General features: G+C 41.2%; 1 protein-coding gene across 1 annotated transcript in view; it reads left to right on the top strand.

The window, feature by feature from the left end:
* CA9 (carbonic anhydrase 9) overlaps positions 1-22,800 on the top strand; it is a 733,318-nt gene that overhangs the window by 626,241 nt on the left and 84,277 nt on the right. Inside the window, exon 8 of the mRNA XM_044087344.1 lies at positions 214-279. Within this exon, the coding sequence (XP_043943279.1) occupies positions 214-279 (66 nt within the window). The remainder of the gene's footprint in view (positions 1-213; positions 280-22,800) is intronic.

Below are 22,800 nucleotides of genomic sequence, written 5' to 3'. Positions count from 1 at the left end.
GACGAGGGGCCTTTTCTGCCAAGATTGTCTGTTTCAGTCAATATTAGTAAACATTGTGTGTTACTTTGTACTGTATTTCAAGCTACACCAATTGCATGTTTTAAAATGCTAAGAAAAAGTATTGTTTAAAGACAAAATTTGTGTTCTAGATGCATATTGTCATAATACATTTCTACAAATTCTTTTAATACGTTTCCAATTATCTTTTACTAGATCAAAAAAAGTCAATTGGTTCAAAAGCACCTTCTGATGAGAAGCAGAGCAATTCTGTGGATGAAGGTAAGAAGTATTTGTCAAATTAAATGGCATGTTTTAGAAAAAAATATTATGTACATAAAGACTCAATCACAAGGTTTGTGTTTTATATCTAGTACATTCCTCTGAACAGCAGTAAAGATAAACAGGATAGTCTGTCTTTCTTTGTTTAACAGGAAAAGTAATTACATATAGATAAAAAAGTAATTATAGTACTGTAATGTATTCTTGACCTGGTTTATATTGAAAATTCAGAATGTAGTCTTGAATCCGAGCTATAGAAAGAATTGAAGAGAGCTAGAAACCATAAAGATACAGGTGACATGTTTAATGTGAGGAATCAACACATCTCATGAGTAAGGATTAAGGAGCTGCGACCTTTATTCCTTACAATATACAAAGATTCAGAGCAGACTGAATAGTACTTCACAGTGCAAAATGTTTACACACCAGACTAAGTAGGCAAAAAAAAAAAAAAAAAAAGAGGTCCAGCACATATTCAACAAAGAATGACATCATGCCTTTCATGAAACTAGTCGCAAGGTCAGTCAGAAAGGTGTGTATACATGAAACAGGTACTAAAATATTGAATAAAACAGCAAACAAACACAATTCTGGTAGTTAGATAAATACATGGGGATAGGCGTTTCATGTATTAGAAATGGACCTGCTTAATTATCAGTTATGCTAATCCTTTGCATGACTTCATTTTGGTCAATTGACCCTTTCCCCAAAACAGACACAAAGAAATATAGCACAATGTCCTGCATCCCCACAATGCCCCCATAACACCTTGTTCCTCCTACCCAAAAAGAATGAACCAATCAATCAGAACTAATTCTCACACATGGGACATGTATGTCATTATTGTTCATTGCTTCTTATTTGGCTGTTGATTTTCTTGTGGCTCACTGCTAATGAAAATGATCGGTCTGCCTGTATGGCCTCTCCTTTAGGCCTCTCCTTTGTGTATAACACTCTAACATCATCTACATCTTGTGGTCTGTTCCCTTAGAGCAAATGAAAAACTCAGATTATGAAAAACATTGCCACCAGCATTAGAAACGGGAATATTAACTGTCTTTTAATAAACAGATAGTAATCTAATTATGTTGGACATTGAACACAGATTTGTTCTCATGGAGCATTTTGAGATGTCAAAGACAGCACCTGAAATCTGGTATGCTTTCCTGTGAATCCATGAGCCTACAACCCTTTTGACCATCTAAATAACTGACTAAGAACTCTGTTTTCTAGCAGACAAACCCCTGTATCCTTGACCTCTAAGGGGGAAACAAGCAGCAACTCTACACCTGAGTCACTAAGGCACAGTATGATATTACCCATATGAGCACTACAGTGCTGTAAATGGAACATTCCCTCCATAAATGTGAGATGTTGCTTCCTGTTCTTGGAGTTTTCAGAATTTCATCAGAAGTCACAGATTTAAAACATCCTGAGTATATTCTGCAGTAGACTGGTACCTCTCCTGAATAGGCTGTAATACAGCGCATCCACTAGCTGCCGGAATGTGCACTGGCATCCCTTTGACAACGTAAAAGACAAAGTAGTTAACTGGAAAATAGATGGATGGCTGAAGCAATGCACCATGCACTTGAGTACCACTGAGAGTAATTCAAAGTTGTAACATCAAAACTTAAATTGTCTCATGTTTATCAAACGTATTTGAGTAATGCACAAATAGAACAATATAGGACCACTTACTTTCAGCTGTGCTTTTACAGGTGATGTTAGAGAGTAATATTTTGGAATGCTGGACACAGTAAAGGACATAGAATGGAGCCCTATGGAAAAACTGTGGCTACTTTTAGCATCCTACCAAGCTGGTGTCAGACATTGTATTGTCAGATTTTACATACTGATGTCAAAATCACTGAGAGTCCCTTCCAAGTAATAGCTTTATGAAGGTCTCTACCAGATACCAGTAATGGTAGAGATGTGAAGGATGAACTGAATGAGCAACTTAAAAGTATGTTAAATCTGTAGATGAATGTTACCAAGCTAAAAGGGAGTTTGTGGGAGTAGAAGTATTGTAAGTTACATATTTATTTGTTTGTTTATCCTCGCTACCAGGTAAGGGAACGGATGCAAACTGGTTTCTCATTCCTCCAGAGCATTAACCAAGGATGACAGTAAGACACAAAACACTACAAAGAATAATGCATTACATTATACAGAGCAAAGCAGACAGAGCAGACCTTAACTCAGAGAGGGGACTAAGTTTAAGCCGAAAAGGTATTGTGTGCTTTTGTAATATACATTTTTAAGTTCAAGAATGAGGTCAAATATTTGTAATTGAATAGAAAAAAAGTCTCTCAGAGGTACATTCTAACTGCATACTACAAAAATAGTAATATCGTTTACAATTTTTATTCTATTTATTTATTTTACATTTGTTAACCAGGAAGGTCCAACTGGAAGCAAGTCCTTTTTCAGCGGAGGCCCTGGGAGAAAAGCTCCAAATTAAAAAAAATACAAATCAAATAAAAACACAAGCAAATCAGCAATTTACAGATCAAATACAGGTTTATTTAGATTACTGTATGTACAGGTACAAACAGTATTCTATACAGAAGACTTGAAATATAGGTGGGTAAATTAAACTGAATCACAGAAGGCATATGCTAGGAAGTACGTATAGCAACAGTTAAAAGAGAGACAATACAACCTATGTTGGAGAAATAATATAGACCACATAATAATTGTGTTCATGCAGTCAAGTAAAAGTAGCTAATACTTAAGCCGTGATGAAAATGAGCAAGGTGGAGAGAAACCGAGTTCCTGTAGAGATGATGGTAAACTTGCAGCAGTGTAGCTGAGATAGGTTACTGAGTAGAGGGTAAGACTATCCAACAGTGTACAGGAACAGAGCCAAGTATTTGTTGTTTGTTTTTAGTAGTTTTTTTAAACTGTACTAAAGAAGAATGGGATGTTATATGTGTGAGTAACATGTTCCATATTTATGCAATGAAGTTAGAGAAGAGGGATTCCCCAGCTGTGTTGTCGACTTTTGTTACATCCAGAAGGAATTTATTACTGGAGCAGAGAGCTCTATTCTTGGAGTATGGATGTATAAGATTTTGTAGTGCAGAGGTTTTCTCTAGTTGATATAGAGTTTTATGGGCAAAGGTGAGTTAGTTGCAAAGTAGGAACTGAGGGAGTTCTAGCCAGTTAAGTTGCTTTAGAGCTGTACAATGATGTATAAGAGGAGTCTGCGCAAACCTGGCTATTTTGTTGTAGCAGATGCTGAGTTTGGCAACTTCAGTCTTTCTAAGATTTGTAAGAACTAGAGAAACAGAGCAGAGTTGAGATGAGATGAATGGTTGCAATGATTGCCTTTGTGTTTTTTGTGAGAAATTGCTTACTTCTGTAAAGAACACCTAGTGTCTTGTGTACTTTTATATGGTCTGAGAGATGGAAATATCAAACCTCATGCTGTAAATCTCTCCTCCTAGTAGTTTAGTGCATGTTACAGGAGTTATAATGGTTTTATTTCTAGACATAATATTGAATGAGGGGCTTGACGTGGTAGATCTTGTAGGGTGAAAGAGAAGCAATTTAGTTTTATTAAGATTAAGGATTAGATGAGAGTTAGTAAGCCAAACCCCAACTGAGAGAAGGTAATCTTGTGTAACTAAGTGGAAATCATGGAGGGAGGAAGCAGCACATATTAATGTAGAATCATCTGCACCCTGGATTATGGAAGCATGTAGACTAGAAGTATGCAGATAGTTAGTAAAAAGAGAGAAGAGTGGGGATCCTAGGATAGAGCCGTGGGGAACTCCTAGAGTTACTGGGAGAAAATAGAAGGTCCTGCTGCCATTGGACTGCCTGCTGGTGACCTGATAGATAACTCTGGAACTAAGCTATAGTATTTTGACTGAGATTTAGTTCATTAAGAGCATTGAGCATTTTACTATGTGTGACCATGTCAAAGGCCTTAGAAAGGTCAAGAAAGACAGCAGATACAGATTTGCCATTGTTTCTGTGGTAATTAACTGTTGATGAATGACATAAGAGCAGTGATGGTGCTATGAGAGGGGCAAAAGCCATGCTGAGCATTTGACAATAGTTTATGGGTGTGTAGATAGTCCAAACTTTGTGTATGTATACACCTCTCTAGCATTTTAGATAAACAGGATAGAACTGCAATTGGATTAAGTAAAATTCCCCCCTTTGTGCAGTGATATAATGTGGGAGACTTTCCAAATGTCGGGGACAAAGCTTTCAGACAGAGATCTATTAATCAGAATGGATACTGGGTAGGCTATTGCATCAGCAGCAATTTGTAGAAAATTGGCTAGAAGTTTACCTGTGGCTAGTGTTGTGGGCTTTAGCTTTTAAAGTATTTTATTTATGGAGTTGTTAGAGACAGGTTTAAATGTGAAGAAGTTGTTATTATTACAAGTCTTGTGAGTTTCTGTGGAGGGAGGGGAGTTCTTCTGGTTTGATAGGGTTAGAATAGTTTCAGTGAAGTATTTATTGAATTGGGTGGCTATATTCTCTGTGGTGTTAGTGGTAGTAGGGGAAGGTATATTGCATTTACCTGGAAGGAGTATATTATTTATGGCTGGCCATAACTTGTGAGGGTTGTTTTGTTGATTCATTTGTATTTTTTGGTAGTAGTTGGTCTTGTGGAGAGGTTAAACTCTACACTAAAGACCATGCTAAGGGCATTTGCAAACCAATTTAAGAGACTGTGGGACAAATATCTACCCTGTATGCTATTTGCATACAGCGAGGTTCCCAGGAATCCACAGGTTTTTTTCCCTTTGAGTTGCTGTATGGGCATAGGGTGAGGGGGGCCTTGGATTTGATTCATGATGAGTGGGAGGGTGAGTGTAAATCCCACAAGGAGTCTCTTATAGTACATATCCTAAACTTCAGGACAAAGCTTAGGGAGCTCATGGGCTTCACCCAAGAGAATCTGGCAGGAGCACAACAACAGAAAAAGGTCTGGTGTGACAGGAATGCTCGAGCCTGAGAGTAGGTTGTGGGACAGCAGGTTATGGTGCTCATTCCTGTCAGTCATAAGCTGCAGGCAGCTTGGGAAGGACCCTTCAAAGTGGTAAGAAATGTCAGTGATGTTACCTACATAGTAAAACAGCTAGGCAAGAGGCAGGGGCACAAACTGTACCATATTAACATGATGAAGCCTTACCATGATAGGCAGGCCCTTGTGCTGAGTATTTGCAGTGGATGGCAAGAGGAGTCTGGGGGTATCTGGTGACAGATCTCCTCAGTTAGGCTCAGACTGACACCTCAGTGGAAGTGGTCAGCAATGTCAATGCAGACAGGAACTCAAGACAGGGTATGGGCTAATGTGTTCCAAGACAGGTTCATTACTCTCAAGCAATGTTTATCCAGGGTCACTTGAAAAACTATTGTGAGTCTTCAAAGGGGAAAGAGATGTGATGATGTGAGGTAGTGCCAGCTGTGCCAGGGGGAGTAGGGCATTGCACATGTAACATATGCCAGCATAGCTAGCTGGAGTTTTGCAAAGAATTATATGTAATTTAAATATCAAACTGATTTGTACAGATGCTTGCGTGAAACATGTATTTGTAAAGCTGCTTGTATTAAAAATGTATAAACAATGGGTCCTACTGGACTGAAAAGAAATATATATGTTTGTCAGACTGTATTGTTGTAACTGCTGAAATGCATATAGTTTAACAGAAGATACTGGAAGGGAAGGGGTTAAGGTCAGCCCAGCTAACACCCCCCCCCCAAAATAAATAGCCTAAAATTAAATGCCTTGGTATAGGCCATAAAGATTCTATCTCACAGGTCTGAATGTAGCCAGAAAAACAACGCCTATGACAAGCCTTTCTGCAGGAAAGGTAGAAGTGCTGGAATTGTTTTATAGCTTCCAGATGCTGTATTAAACCTTAAGTAGGATCATAGGTTCATAGGTAGGTACTAGGCTATCTACCCAAAGGCATTTATAAGCCTTGCCAGAAGGTGTTGGCTTTCTCTGCCCCCTTAGATTAGTTCCCTGTGCCTCTGTCCAGCAGAGCCACTGAAGTGATCCCAGGGGTAAACTTTTTGTTTCCCATCCACTCATCAAGGTTTCTCTTGAAGAATGTTAGCGAGGAGCTCTGCCTAATGTAGATTGGAATCTTGTTCCAAAGCATGGGAAGTCTCTGGGACAGGAATCTATCCCTCCAGCATGTCCTATTTATTGTTGTGGTGAGGTTTAGACCACTAGAGTGTGTGGCTTGAGAGGATATGGTTTTCTTTAGGTGGAGCATGTCCATCAATTCTGGGTTGGACATGGCATTGTATGTCAAAATCCTTCTATGTGGCCCACCTAATCACAAAAAGGTTTACATCCAGATCAAAAGAGGTCATTGTGACATCACCTCTGAGTAGGCTATATGCAACCAAGTACAGCTGGAGTTTCTTTAGTCAAGCTGCATAGGGCATCTGTTTGAGGCCAGTGATCCTCTTGGTGAGGTACTTCTGTGGTCTTTCCAGTTGTTGCAGGTATCTTGTAAGGTACATCCCAAATGGGGCATTGTACTCTATGATGGGTCTGATGAGTGATGAGTAGAGGGGCACAATGACCTCTTTTGATCTGGATGTAAACCCTTTTGTGATTAGGGGGGCCACATAGAAGGATTTTCTAACCACTCTGGCAATGTGATTATTAAAAGAGAGATTACTATCTACTTGGGTCCCCAGATCCCTTATTACATCTTCCGTGTTTAGGGGACTACCACCTATGTGGTAGTTTGTGGGTACTTTGTTTTTTCCAAAGGGGATGACTATGCACATTTTGGCACTTAGCTTGAGGCCATGATTTGACACCAGGTATCCATCTCAGTGAGACCCTTTTGGAGGATGTCTGTGTCAGCCGGAGAGTTAATTATAGCCCCTAGTTTGCAGTCATCTGCGAACTTGGTCAGCCATAGTCCTCCTGTGCTTGCCTGTACCTCTGAGAAGTATATGCTGAACAGGAAGGGTCCTAGGACTGAGCCCTGGGGAACACCACTTGTAACCGATTTAGAGTCGGACCTAGCTACTGCAACTCTCACCATGTAGGTTCTGTCTGTGAGCCAGTTAGCAACCCATCTTGTGACATAGGGTAGGGGTTTATGTTCAGGCTGATGAACTTGTCTATAATACCAGAATGGGGAATGGTGTCAAAGGCCTTTGCAGTGTCTAGGTAAGATGTGTGTTCCACCTTTCTCTCATCTATAGCCTTGGTAACTGTCTCAAAGAAGACCACCAGGCTTAGGAGGCATGATCTGCCCTTAAAAAAGCCTTTTGGAGGATGTCTGTGTCAGCTGGAGATTCAATTATAGCCCCTAGTTTGTAGTCGTCTGTGAACTTGGTCAGCCATAGTCCTCCTGTGCTTGCCTGTACCTCTGAGAAGTATATGCTGAACAGGAAGGGTCCTAGGACTGAGCCCTGGGGAACACCACTTGTAACCGGTTTAGAGTCAGACCTAGCTCCTGCAACTCTCACCATGTGGGTTCTGTCTGTGAGCCAGTTGGCAACCCATCTTGTGACATAGGGTAGGGGTTTATGTTCAGGCTGGTGAGCTTGTCTATAATACTAGAATGGGGAATGGTGTCAAAGGCCTTTGCAGTGTCTAGGTAGGATGTGTGTACCACCTTTCTCTCATCTATAGCCTTGGTAATTGTCTCAAAGAAGTCCACCAGGCTTAGGAGGCATGATCTGCCCTTAACAATGCCGACCTGGGTAGAGTCCAGTGTTTGGAGGTTTCCAATGTCTCTGTTAATGAGTTCCATGATGATGCACTCCATAGCCTTGCAGACCAAGCTAGTCAGACTTATAGAGCGATAGTTCCCGGGGTCTGTTGTGGCTCCACCTTTGTGGAGTGGAATAACCGTTGCTGTTTGCCACTCTATGGGTACATAGTCTGTGGAGAGGCTGAGTTTGAACAGTGTGTTTAAGTGAGAGGTTAGTTCGTCTTTGAGCTCATGTAGGACGCAGCCTGGGACACCATCCGGTCCCACTGATGCTGTGTTTTGGGCTTTGGAGAGGGCTGTTTTAACCTGTCTGTGATTTCAGGGGGTCTGCATTCTTCTGGTATGGTTATGGGCCCTTTTGGGAGTGAGAGGGGGGTGAAGTTTGCACTGAACCTGTCTGCCGGGATGTTGGCGATATCAGTCGGGTCAGTGTATTTTGTGCCATTCTGCACTAACTCTGAGCAGATCTGAGCATTGTCACTTAGATTCTTGACATAGCTAAAGAATGCCTTGTGGTTGAGTCCTTGGCAATTTTTCTTTCAAAGCTCACCTTAGATGATTTTATGAGGGATCGTAGTTTATTGCTAATACTGATCAGGGATGTCTTCCCTTCTTGGGATTTTACTCTTTTCTGTTCTAGTTTCCTCCTTCTATTGTATAGTTTGTTTATGGCAGGGGTCCACCAGACTGGTTTCCTTTTCTTGGAGGGGTGAGTCTTGGTTTTGCTTGGGATAGCACGATCCATGCATTCTTGTAGGTGCCCATAGAATGCATTAGTAAAGGATTTTGCAGCTTGGACAGCATTATCCTTTAGCATGGGGGCTTTGAAACTTTCCACCTTGGTCTTAAGTAATGTGAAGTTTGCTTTTGAAACATTTTTCACAGTAGTTTCCTTGTCCAGGGGTGGGGGCGGAATGTGGATATTCAAAGTGATTTGTTTATGGTCATATCTAACCAGCGACGGGTTGACCTCCGGTCTGGAACACTGGTTATCCATGTTGGTGATGACCAGGTCCAATATGTTGTCACCTCTGGTGGGAGTGTTGACCAGTTGATCCAGGGCATTTGAGTTTATAAATTCTAGGAAATGTTGGGCAAGGGAGTTAGTACTTGAGTAGTTCTCCCAGTTAATGTTTGGGTAATTGAAATCACCCAGTATTAGGGTGCTTAGTAGGACCTTTATGTTTCCCAGTGTTTCCAGAAACACGGAATCAGGGTCCTGGGACATAGTGGGTGATCTGTAGCAAGCTACAATTTGAATTGCAGTTTTGCCCATTGTTAGTTGCACGTGGATGATCTCTGAAGCATCGTGCTGTGCCACTAACCTGGAGGTGTGGGTATCCTTGATGAATATGGATATGCCCCCGCCTTTTGTATTTTGGTCCAGGTTCTGTGGCCGAAATATATGGTATGAGTTGTAGCCTGGTAGTGCCGGGGTGCTCTCTGGATCCTTAAACCAGGTTTCTCTTACTGCACATATATCAATTTTCTCCATACTGAGGAGTGCCTTGAGTGCGTGCATTTTTAGGTTTTAGGCTTCTGGCATTGAATAGCATTACTCTCAGTTTTTTTGTTACTTGTGCTATTTACGGCAGTGGGTTTGTCTTTTGAGCCTTGCCTTAAAAAGGCACTATGGGGGTGGCAAGAGCCTTGGCCAGTATTCAAACGCCTAAGGGTGACAGGTGCAAGCCATCTCTAGCAAAGCAGCATGGATTGTTGAGCATGTCATCCCAGGTGGACAGACACTGGATCCCACTGGAGCCTTAGCAAAGTTCTGTGTGTGTATTGTGATACATCTGTGCCAAATCCTGGCTGAATTGCTAGTGAGTTGACCAGATGTGATGACATTCTGTAGCCAGCTCTGAAATTGTATTTTGTTGCTAGTGTGAGATGTAATAGAAGCACTCAGCACTCTGTTATTGTAACTGACAACAAAGACACTCATCTACTTCAAATTGCCTTCCTCTAGCCAATAAGTAGGAATCAGTAATTCTTCAGTCAGTTAGGAAAATACAGTGAGATTAATTAAATATTGTTTTTTCTGTATCTGTCTGAGTCTTTCCATCTGTATTGTTTTTTTTATATTTCCTGTCATTGAAACTCTGGTGTTTATTGTAAATAGATATTCAGTATTTTCTTGTTTTCAGTTTCATTATTTATTATTAAATACTAAATATATCTATACCTTTTATTGTGGGTGGTCCTTTATAAAATATGTAACTTTTGAGATCACTTGCATTTATTTAGTGACACTGTTGTTTCACATTCTTGAGAGCCTTACTGTTTGGTCAAATACTACCATTTGTATAAGTATTAATTTTACTGAGAGTAACTGGGTACCCTAGTAATACCCTTAGAGTAGCTGGCTTTGGGGTGTTTTGGTGGCAGTATCTACCTTAAGGTCTGGGTGGAGGTGCCATAGTGGCTAAATCTGTGCCAGCCTTTCCCAGGTGTGTGTGTGTGTGTGTGTGTGTGTGTGTGTGTGTGTGTGTGTGTGTGTGTGTGTGTGTGTGTGTGTGTGTGTGTGTGTGTGTGTGAAAATCAAATCTCAAACAGTATGTGTGTCAGCTACTTGGACGAGGGACACAGAGCACTGATTTCACACAGACAGTGGTGGAGAACTTAGCTTGGAACACCCAGCCGAGGACTCAACTCTGAGGTGGAGTATGCATTCAATGTATGCTCATAAGGGAAATTATGCTTGGTGCATAGCGCTCCATTTGAAAATAGTGTGTGTGCCTTTTTTTCTTTCAAAGTGAAAGCTCCCCACCAGTGTCAGTGGTGAGAACTGAGGCTCCTTAATCACTGGCCCAGATGAGTGACATCACACCCACCCTCGAAGAAATAAGAACAGAACTATAGAAACTGAAGTCAGGGAAAGCAGCAGGCTCCAATAAGGTCACAGCAGGTAAGATCAAGATGTTGGGTGAGTTAGGGGAGTAATGGCTCCAGATGGTACTTACAACAGTGTGTAAAGAGAGAGAGGGGCATATCCCAGATGACTGAAGAATAAGCATTCCAGTACTAGTGTACAAAAACAAAGGTAACGTTCACAACTGTGGGTGGTATAGAGGTATCAAACTCCTGTCACACTGCATTAAAGTGCTGGAGAAGGGCTTGATAAACAAACAGGCAGAGTAGTGAAAGTAAGATGATAGATGAGCAGTTCATATTCAGCTTAGAATATAGCACAATGGACCAGAGATTTGAACTGAGAAATTTAGTTAAGAAGAAGCTAGAGAAGAGGAAAGAGTGCAGACAGACATTCCTAGACTTGAAGAAAGCATAATTCAAGGTCCCAATAAAGCTGATTTGAACAGTCCTGAGATGGTGGAAAGTCCCAGAAACATTGGTAGAATTAGGGCAGGCTAGGATCCAATGACATGAATACAAACAGCATTTGGACTCAAACAGGGACTGCCAGTGGGCATGGGTATGCATCAGGGTTCAGCTCTTAGCCAACTGTTGTTCATACTGGTCTTGGATTATATTAGCAAACACATCAGAGGGGACAGATGAACAAAGCTGTTGTATGCAGATGATCTGGCATTACAGGCATACTCTGAACAATACTTCAGCAAATGAAAGGGGAATGGAATGTAAAGCGGAAGGCACACAACATGAAACTGAGAGCTGTCATATCAGCAAATGGCAGAAATCAGAAGAAGCTGAAAATTGTGGCAAAAGGGATATAGGGGAACATGTTAACAGCTTTAAGTATCTGGATGGTGTGATTGAGGAAAAGGGCAATCTGAGTAAGTAATCAGAGGGGCTGCACCAAATGGAAACAAAGTGTCATGGTTAATGTGTAACAGAAGAATGCCAAAGAAACTGAAAAGTAAGGTGTACAAAACAGTGGTGCACCTAGTACTACTGTATGGTACAGAAACCTGTGCAGTGAAGGCAGAGCAGTTGAGGTAGCTAGAGGTGATAGATATGAAGTGTCTGAGATGGGTGATAGGATGCACCCAGTGTGGGGCAGAATAAATGACACCTGAGCAGACGCCCAAGTAGCACCAATTGCAAAGAAGGTCAAGGAAAGTAGATTATGGTGTTCAGAGATATGTGCAAGGAAGCAGAAGACAATCTGGTGAAGAATATTTGAAACTGACAGGAAGAAGACAAGGTAACTAGGGCATTCAGCAAAGAGATGGATGGATTGTATGAGAGAACAATTGCAACAATCAGGCATGACTTTTGGAGAAGGCAGGAGAATGGTGTTGAATTGAAAGAAACTGTGATAATTGATGCAATACCCCAACACCATGTAGAAAATGGGAAAAGGGGGAATTATAATGATGATGATGGTGATTAAATTATACATGAGGTACCTGGATGATATTTTTATTCTTTTGTAAGGTAGGGAACAAGCCTTTAATTCATTTGTTCTTTTTTCTAAGTGGAAGTACAGATTTCATTGAATTCCTTTTTTCTTATGAAAAGAACATTCCCTGGGATTCAGAAATAATCCAACTGCAGCTGCTAAGCTGCAGCCAAAAGGGACAGCTTCAGCAGTGATGGGAAATGCATGTCAGAGATACATTAGCCACACTGAGGAAAGACCTCATCATTATTTGCTAACCTGTATGTCTCTGAAACGTGTGTGTTACTGGCAGTGCTAATCAGCACATTCCTGCAGTAAGCACCTCTGGTGGGCCATGCATTGTGTTGGCAGAGGCACAACCCTCAGTCATTTTCAGACATGCACACATTTCAACACAAACATATAAAGGCACATACACACACACACACACACACACACACACACACACGCGTGTGCATGCATATACACACACACACACACGCATACACGCACACATACACACTGACATACCTCTTACCAGTCTCTGAGTTGACTGAATGTCTCTGAGTTTAGTATAAATCCCTGATATATCCTTTGATTTTTCCCTGTCTCTCATAAATCACATATGACTGCAATCAGTCAATAATGCCAGTCATTAGAGTTCCACTCATCTTGCTGTTCTGATACTGCATCATGATACTAAATCTCTTGCTCTATTAACTAAAATGTCACTCCAAGTAAAATGTCAAAATTATCCCTGGTGCCATCTGACTTTATCCCTGGTCTGCTCCTAACAACTCATAAGCTATTACAGTTGGTCAATAATACCAGACTTTAGCTTCCATAATTCTTATAACTCAGAAAATACCGCCGAGTGTAAGCCCTCCTCTGTTATCATTGAGAACTAACGCTCTGAATTGTTAATGAACTGCATTCTGTGCCAAGGGTACAGGCTTTCAAGCCTTTTCTCTACACGGTAATGAAACCTTTTTAAGTGAGGTAGCATAATATTTAAAGTGTATCCCTGCTGTCTAGCAGTAGTGCAGAAGACTAAAGCTCTGATAAGGAACTTCTTGTGCCAAGCGTATAAAGTTTGAACCTTTTTCCCCATGTTCTGCTATTAACTTTATATGTAACTTAAATTAATACTGAAAGATAATCCTTGATGTCCTGTTGTGGTGCAGAGGCCTAAAACTTTGTCATTTTAACATTCTGCTTTGTGTGATGAGGAAGTAGGGTTCACAGCTTTTTCTCTATTTTTCTAACTTTTTAAGTGACTTGGGTATTAAGCCACAGCCTTGGGGTCTCGTGTTCTCTCCATCCCATATGGCTTTCCTGCTGCTAAACTGTTGCTCTGTTTATGTTCTAAGTGACCTTGGACGGAGTAATATTTCAAGATCATCGCTGGTGTCTAGTGTTTCCCCTGCCCATATGTCTTTCGTACTGCAAACCTCTTGCTCTATTAACTGTAAACTGCTTTTTCATACTGGGAGTTGTATTTTCTGTTTGTGAGTGCTCTATCCGAGCTTTTCTGTGCATTTTTGATTTTTTGAGATTTCTGTGTTCTAGTCGTCTGTTTGCAGTTAAAAGCATTCTCTAGAGTCTGCTTGCTCCTTGATCTGTTTAAAACGTTCATTTAGTGGCTACAGCTAGGAACTGTAATAGTTTCCCAACCACCTTCCTTAGTGTTGTGGTGTTCTTATACTTGGTGGCTTTGCAGTTGCCCACCCATACTGTATATTTCATCTGTGACACTCATCCCAGTCTACTGTCATTAGTTCATTCAATCTAATAGAGAACATTTGTGAAGGCCAACCCACTCAGATTCTTAACCTTGAATTAACTTCTGTTTCCGCTTCCTCCATTTCCACTTTACTAAAAAAAAATTCTAAGCTTGCTTCTCCCCTATCCTGTAAAAAGTCTAGTCCAGATACAGATTTGCTGTATCCAGAACTGTTTGTAAGCTCCTGAGCCCCCCCCCCCCCCACTTAACTAGGGTTAAACTATTCCTGGCGCCACAAAGTCTGCTCTTCAAATTTTCCCTTGCAACTAGCCAGCTTTTTAGTTTTAGCACTCAGATCTGTTTCTTTGAGCTCAGCACTTGTTCAGAACTCGTTGTAAGCACTAAATAAGCTACAAATTACTACAGCACTCAACCTTCCTCACTTGTCTAGAGGAAAACAGTTTTTAGTACTTAATAAATAAGCACCTATCCAGGCATGTCTAAAGGTCAGCTCCTGGTGTTTTTTCCTGTCTACCTGATGAATCTGGGCATCTTGGGGCAATGTAGCAATTGCCTCATGTACACAGACAACCCTCTCCTCCTACCACCCAACACTACGACCTGTGAGAGATGCACTTATATAGCCAAATTAGAAGCAAAGATCTCTTCATCGAAGACTGGACTAGACAGTCAAGAGGAGAAAGTAAATACTTGCACCACACTACACTCATCACATAGTCCCTCAAAACCTACACCACCAAAACACACACACAGAAGCACAAAACACACTCCTACATTCACGGAGGCTCTGAATAAAAATCTGCCCAAACAACCAAGACCTCCAAAGCAGAAATGCAAGCAACCTCCACCCCCCAACACAACCCATATGACACATAGCCCACATACTCAGTGTGCCACTCAACTACAGCCCATAAGGCATAATGTACCCAACAATCTAGTCATAGGTGACTCTATAGTCAGGCACACTGATGCTCCACTCACCAGGCTAAACAAGGAGAAAGTTACTGTCAGCTGCCTGTCAGGTGCCAGGATCCTCCACATAACGCATGCACTCAGGTCACTCCACAACAAGTACAAATATGACTTTGTCATTGTCCATGTTGATGTGAATGACCTGAGACGTACCTCCCTGGACTAAATGAAAAGAGACATGGAGAAGCTCTCAGATCTTGTACCCCAGGCAGGTATGAACCTAGCCCCGAGTACCATCCTGCCATCACCCAGAATGATACCACAGTACAAGGACAAAATGATTGACTTCAACAACTGGCTAAGCTTCTGGTGTCATTCTAAGGGAATCCAGTATCTGTCTGCCTGGGATGACATGATCGACAGACCACGATGCTTTGTCAGAGATGGACTGCACCTGTCGCCCTTGGGATTCCGGATACTGGCAAAGGCTCTTGCTACCCAAATTGTGCCTTTTTTAGGCAAGGTTCAAATGACAAATTCACCACCCTAATAGGTAAAAGCAAGCAAAATCTGAGGGTAATGCTACTCAATGCTAGAAGTCTAAACCTCAAAATGCACTCACTCGAGGCACTCCTTAAAATGGAGAACATCGACATCTGTGCAGTGACAGAGACCTGGTACACTAAACATGGAGGCGTATCCATATTCATTAAGGATATCCACACCTCCAAGCTAGTTGCTCAACATAATGCATCCGAGATTATCCAAGTTCAACTAACTCTGGGCAAGACCACAATCCAGATTGTAGCTTGCTACAGACCCCCCCCCCACCATGCCCCAGGATTCCCACTTCTCTTTTCTTGATACACTGAAAAATATTAGGATACAACCCAACACCCTAATAATGGGTGATTTCAACTACCCCACCATTAACTGGGAAAACTACTCATGTACCAACTCTTTTGCTCAACGTTTTCTGGAATTCAATTCCAACGGCTTGGATCAACTTATCCACATCCCCAGCAGGGGCAGCAATATCTTAGGCCTGGTCATCACCAACATGGGCGACTGGTGTTCCACACCAAAGGTTAATTCCTCGTTGGTCAGATCCGACCACAAGCTAATCAACCTAGATATCCACATCCCGCTCCCACCCCCCATTAGGAAAACAACCGTAAAAAATGTCTCCAAAGCCAACATCACGCTTCTTAAGACAGAAGTGGCAAACTTCACGAAACCCATGCAGATGGACAATAGAGGTACAACTGCTGAGTCCTACACAAATGCACTTTATAAGCACTTACACGAATGCAAGGATCATGCTATCCCTAACAGAACCAAGATGCTATCCTCCAAAAAATGGAAGCCAATCTGGTGGTCTTCTGCCATAAATAAACTCTACAACAGAAGAAAGAAACTGTTGCAAAAAAGAGTAAAATCCCATGATTGGAGGAACTCCCTGGTCAGCCTCAGTAAGAAGCTGAAATCCCTCATAAAATCCTCCAAAGCTAGTTATGAAAACAAAATCGCCACTGATTCTAAAGACAACCACAAAGTATCCTATAGCTATGTCAAGAATCTCAATGGCAACACTCAGATCTGCTCTGAGTTACAGCACAATGACACTAAATGTACAGAACCAACTGATATTGCCAACATCCTGGCAGATAGGTTCAGTGCTAACTTTATCCCCCCTCTCACCCCCTAAAGGGCCCATCTCTATACTGGAAGAATGCAAAGTTCCTGTAATCATGGCTGCACAGGTAAAAACCTCACTCTCCAAAGCCAAGAACACAGCATCCATGGGACCTGACAACATCCCAGGCTGCCTTCTACATGAACTACAGAATGAACTGGCACCCCACCTAAGTACCAATTTCAATCATAGCCTCACCTCAGGCTTTGTGCCCATTGAATGGCACACCATGACAAAGGGGGAGCCACAACAGACCCCAGGAACTACCGTGCCATTAGCCTGATGAGCCTGGTCTGCAAGGCCATGGAACGTATCATCATGGAACTCATAAACAAAGACATTGGAGATCTCCAAACTCTGGACCCCACACAGTTCGGGTTTGTAAAAGGCAGATCATGTCTCCTAAACCTGATAGACTTCTTTGAAGCAGTCACCAGAGCCATAGATGAGGTAAGGTGGTTCACACAGCCTACCTAGATCTCGCCAAGGCGTTCGAAACCATCCCCCACTCTGGAATTATAGATAAACTCACTAAACTAGGTATAAATCCCTATGTCACAAGATGGGTTGCCAACTGGCTTACTGACAGAACCCACACTGTGAAAGTAGCAGACTCCAAATCAGACTTCAGACCAGTGACAAGTGGAGTACCACAGGGTTCAGTCCTGGGTCCTGTCCTGTTTGGTATCTACTTCTCTGAAGTACAGGCTAACACAAAAGGTCTTTGGCTAACTAAGTTCGCAGATGACTGCAAATTAGGAGCCATAATCAAAACTCCTAACGATGTGGACATCCTACAAAAGGGCCTCACTGAGACAGATGTCTGGTGTCAAAGCCATGGTCTCAAGCTCAATGCCAAAAAGTGCATAGTCATCCCCTTTGGTAAAAACTCTGTACCCATGAACTACCACATAGGTGGTAGTCTACTTAACACCGAAAGTGTGATAAGAGACCTTGGGACACAGATGGACAGTAGTCTATCCTTTGATAATCACATTGCCACAGTGGTCAGGAAATCTTTCTACATGGCACACCTCATCACAAAAGATTTCTCATCCAGAAAAAAAGAGGTCATTGTTCCACTCTACTCATCACTCATTAGACCCATTATAGAGTACAACACCCCTTTTGGTATGTACCTCACAAGACATCTACAACTGGAAAGGCTGCAGAAATACTTCACAAAGAGGATTACTGGCCTCAAACAGATGCCCTACGCAGACCGTCTCCTTCATCGCATATCGCCTACTCAGTGGCAATCTCTGCCTAACATACAAAGGTATGGTAAACCCAGAGCTGTTAGACATGCTTCACTTAAAGAAATCACAATCCCTCCAAGCTACATGCTCTAGGGACCTAAACCTTGTCACCACAATAAACAGAACATGCTGGAGGGCTAGATTCCTGTCCCAGAGACTTCCCATACTCTGGAACAGACTACCTATCTATGTCAAACAGAGATCCTCATTAGCACTCTTCAAGAAAAATCTTGATGATTGGATGGGTAATAAGAAATTCACCCCGGGGATCACTTCTGTGGCTCTGCTTGACAGGGGCACAGGAAAATATTTTTTTTTGGGTGGAGAAAGCCAGGGTACCTTTTTGGCTAGGCTTGTATAGGCCCTAGGGCCAATAGCCTAGTACCTACCTATGAACCTATGAACCTATTAATTTTTTAAAGGGACTTATATTTCCGTGGTGTTATCTGCCCCACCCCACCCCAATATGGTAGGATTTGCTCATTAGACTAGGGCAGTTCAGGGATATGCCAGCCCCCTCTTCTCATACACACACACACACACACACACACACACACACACACACACACACACACACACACACACACACCCACACACCCACACACACACACACACACACACACACACACACACACACACACACACACACACACACACACACACACACACACACACACACACACACACACACACACACACACACACACACACACACACACACACACACACACACACACCTACCCTACCTATCCCACATGCCTCTCAACCTCTAAGTGCAGGAAATCTGGACACAACTGAAAATAATGGGTGTGTAAAGGTTCCAAATCAGGAACAATTTTTAAATATTGATCTTATGAACTTAGAAAGTTGCTAGAATGATAGGTTTTGTATTAGAACACATTTACTGAATTATATGAAGTGTGAAAATCAAATATGATTATTATTTAGTGACATCAGTGCTCAATGATTGGCCAGAAAGCCACACATTTTATGAGGAAAAATCTAGACATTCTGCACAAATCTGAAGAGTTGAGATGTATGCTATCTAGTAACTCCCCAACCTCATGTAACCACCCAAGCAGACACACATGCACTCACCTGAGACCATTCATCCCTCTGCAAACACTCACACTTGCACACACACCCTACCACAACCACCACCACCAGCATCACTATCTGTATGCTAAACTCCCAGGAGCTCACATCTATCATGATCTCACCCACTGACAGCAATTGGTGAACACAAACTTTTGCCTAAGCTAACTTACTCATTCCCTGAATCACTTGGCTGTGTAAAAGCCTTGCCTCAGGTATTCTCAGAGTACAGCACATAGCTAATTAGCATAGAACACACACACTCAGAATGCCTCATTAGCATTTGCCTTGTCCCGGGAAAAGTAAAAGATCTTACAAACTGTGTAGAATCGCAGCAGTGTGTCTGTCTCTGAATCAAACATGTCACCACTGTTGGTAGCAACTCATATTAGGGCTTACCACTGGTAGTGGCCCTTTCTGAACTTGGCCGATTATTCATTATTTGGATGTCATTATTTACAAGGATTATTCCAGTACCTGCTACCAGTGTACTATTTACTGTAAACACACCGTTACCAATGGCTATGTACTGTTCTCCAGCCTTTACCTCATCTGGGAAAAGAAGACATTCTGGAAAAAAACAGATGGTACGGTTATTTAAACTGTTTTCAAATAACAACATATTTCTGGAAGAGTTGGAACTTTTGAAGTCAATGTTTAGAGAAAGGGGATACCCCAGAAGACTGGTTGATACAATTATTTCTGAGGTTATTACCCTAAGATCTGTTAGGTTTCAACCTATTTTATTATCCAACAGATGGAGTTGTGACAGCATGGTGAGGACCACTACGTACAGCAATACTATGATTATTCCTTTTAACAAAAAGTTAGCAGAACTTAAGTAAATTATGATTAAGAAAGTACAGTTACATAAGTCCTACTTACCTGTAACAGTAGATGTTCAAATTCCTCACTGCCTCAGTGGCATTTTGGATTATCTTCTAAGGTAACCCAGTACTGGCTAGCTTTCAAGAGCTCGGACGTCTTTCCCCCAATCTTCATGTAACAGCTGATTGGCTGAAAGAAGTGAATGTTCAGGCTTTTTCACTTACACAAAAAAAGACAGGAAAGTACATGAAGCCAGGATCATCTAGAAAAAGTAAATTAACAGCCAATCACAATTCCATACCAAATCAAATCTAACAACAGCCTAAATAAAGAGGTTGAACCCCACCTCAGCAATGCACATTCTGGGGGATGACAGGTGGGTGCTGCCACTGAGGCAGTGAGGAATTCAAACAGCTACTGCTACAGGTAAGTAGAACTTATGCAACTGTATTATGTTCATCATTCCCAAATGCCAGTGGCATTAACAAAGCTTACCTTATCTAGGAAGTGGAAGGATAAGGATCCAGGAGATCCAGGAGAATGGTCCTAGCAAAGCTTGCTCTGGACCTTGAAAAGGAATCCAGTTTGTAGTGCTGTGTGAATGTATGAGCAGAGGACTGGGTTGCTGCCTCTAGAATGTTTCTAGAGTCCACCCCTTTCCAATATGCCCTTGAAGAGGGTACGGCCCTAGATGAGTAAGCCTTAGCCTTGCCTGGAAAAGATTTATCATGGCGTGACTAATAGAAAATAACAGAACAAAACCATTATGCAGTAGTTTGCTTAGAAACAGGTTGGCCCTTCTTATTTATTTATTTTATTTATTTAACATTTGTTTACCGGGAAAGTCCGACTGGACACAGGTCCATTTTCAGCGGAGGCCCAGGGAGAAAAGCTCCAACAATAACAAAAAAATTACAGAGTACAGGTCAACAATGAAAGTACACATTGCAAATATAAGTAACTGAAAGAGATGACACCTTAGCAATTTTAACAATATTTGTACAGCAAAGAGTATATAGACTAGCATATATATATATATATTAGAAAGCACAGTATGATATTTTTGAGGAAGACTTGAAATGATTTGAGGTAATATAGTAAGTATATATAGGGAAGGAAGAAGACATAACAGGATAGTACTGTAAAGTATAGATCTAAAGAAAGTCAGAGTGTGTGTATAAAAAGTGGAGAATATAGAGTTAGTCAGGTGGGTAGCAATAGCAATGCCAGGATTTTTTCAAAGTGAGTAAGTAGACGTTTCTTAAATTGTACTATGGTGCAGATGGAAGTGGGGAGTTTATTCCATACTTTAGGAATGATGTTAGAGAATAAGGATTCTCCAGCTGAGTTGTTAGCTTTGGTGGATTTAACTAGGAGTCTGTCACTGGAATGGAGTGACAAACTTTCTTACCACCTGTATAGGAGACAAACAGCTGCTGAGCATTGCTAAACAACTTTGTTTTGTCAAGGAACTACCTGAGTTGCCTGTGCATATCAAAGATATGTAGAATTTCCCCCCCTTGTTTTTTCAATGAGTATAGAACACTTGGAGATTGATGGCTTCATTCAAGGTAAATTCAGAAAAAACTTTAGGCATAAATGATGGATTAGTTGGTAACACTACCCTCTCCTTGTGAAAACTCAGATAGAGTTGTCCCACTATGAGGCCTTGCAGCTCAGTGACTCACCTTGCAGATGTCAGAGCAATGAGCAAAACAGTCTTCCAAGTAATGAACCATAAATCAGCCTGAGAGTTGATTCAAAAATAGATGAGATCAATTTTTTCTAGAGCAAAACTGAGGGAAACCAGGGAAGAGAGATTTACTTGCGAAGGGGTCTCATGTGCAACACTCCTTCCATAAACTGTTTGACCAGAAAAAGACACGAAAGAGCAGGCTCCATGGGCAGGCAGGCTCAGATGGATGCAAAATATACTTTGATAGAAGCACATGACAAACCATCTCTAACTAGTCTACACAAATATTTCAAACCCAGAGGGTTCGAGCCCTTTCTGGACCTCAGTTATTTACTAGGCTCCACCTAGAAAATCTCTTCCAATTGTAAATGTAAGATTTTCTAGTTGCAGGTTTTCTGTCTCCTTAAATAACTGCTGCACATCCTCATGGAACAAGTGCTTAAAAGGTATCAAAATAGAATCATCTAGGCTGTCAGCTGCAGTTGCTTTAAGCTGGGTGTATCATTCAGCCCATATGCTATGTAAGAACCACAACCAGGAGACAAGCCTCGGTAATAACAAACCAAAAACAAAGAAAACTGAGGAAGAAGTCCATAAATATCCTTATCAAAGAAAAATATGAGAGCACTTCCTAACTCACAATATAAATTTAATGATGATAAAAGTGCAAAGTACAAAATACAGAATACAAAAACGTTTAGTGTTTTCATCCCTAATTACTAACAGGACCATAAGAACAAATAACAGCCTACCAATACCTCTTTCTGCGATTTTTGCCATTCGTTTTATATTGGCAAGACTGAAAGAGCCCTTAAAAACATATGTACGAACATTGCTAATAAGTAAAAAAACAACAAACAAGTAATGACCTATGCAAACATAAATTAAACTGCCCAAGTAATAAAAAGTTTTTATTCTTTGTCTTAGAACAAGTTTTATCCAATCCAAGGGGGGTGCATGGGATGATACACTTGAGTATTGCGAATTACAGTGGCAACTATGATTAAACGCTAGTACTTTACCTGGTCTTAATGACATACTCTCAATAAATAGTGTTTTAAAGCTAAGAGCTGCCAAGTTATACTATGTATTATATTATATATTTTTGTTATCTTTGAATTATTTATTGAAAATCTATTTATATATAAATGTATTGGGTAGGCTGTTAGTAATTAGGGATGAAAGTGCTAAACTTTTTTTGTATTCTGTATTTTGTACTTTGCACTTATATCATCATTAGATTTATATTCTGATGCTGTGTCAGCAGATT

Source organism: Protopterus annectens, chromosome 1.part1 (genome assembly GCF_019279795.1).
Source record: "Protopterus annectens isolate FY-2018-M chromosome 1.part1, PAN1.0, whole genome shotgun sequence".
NCBI classification, from domain to species: domain Eukaryota; kingdom Metazoa; phylum Chordata; order Ceratodontiformes; family Protopteridae; genus Protopterus; species Protopterus annectens.
This window is presented reverse-complemented; position numbering and strand designations above follow the sequence as displayed.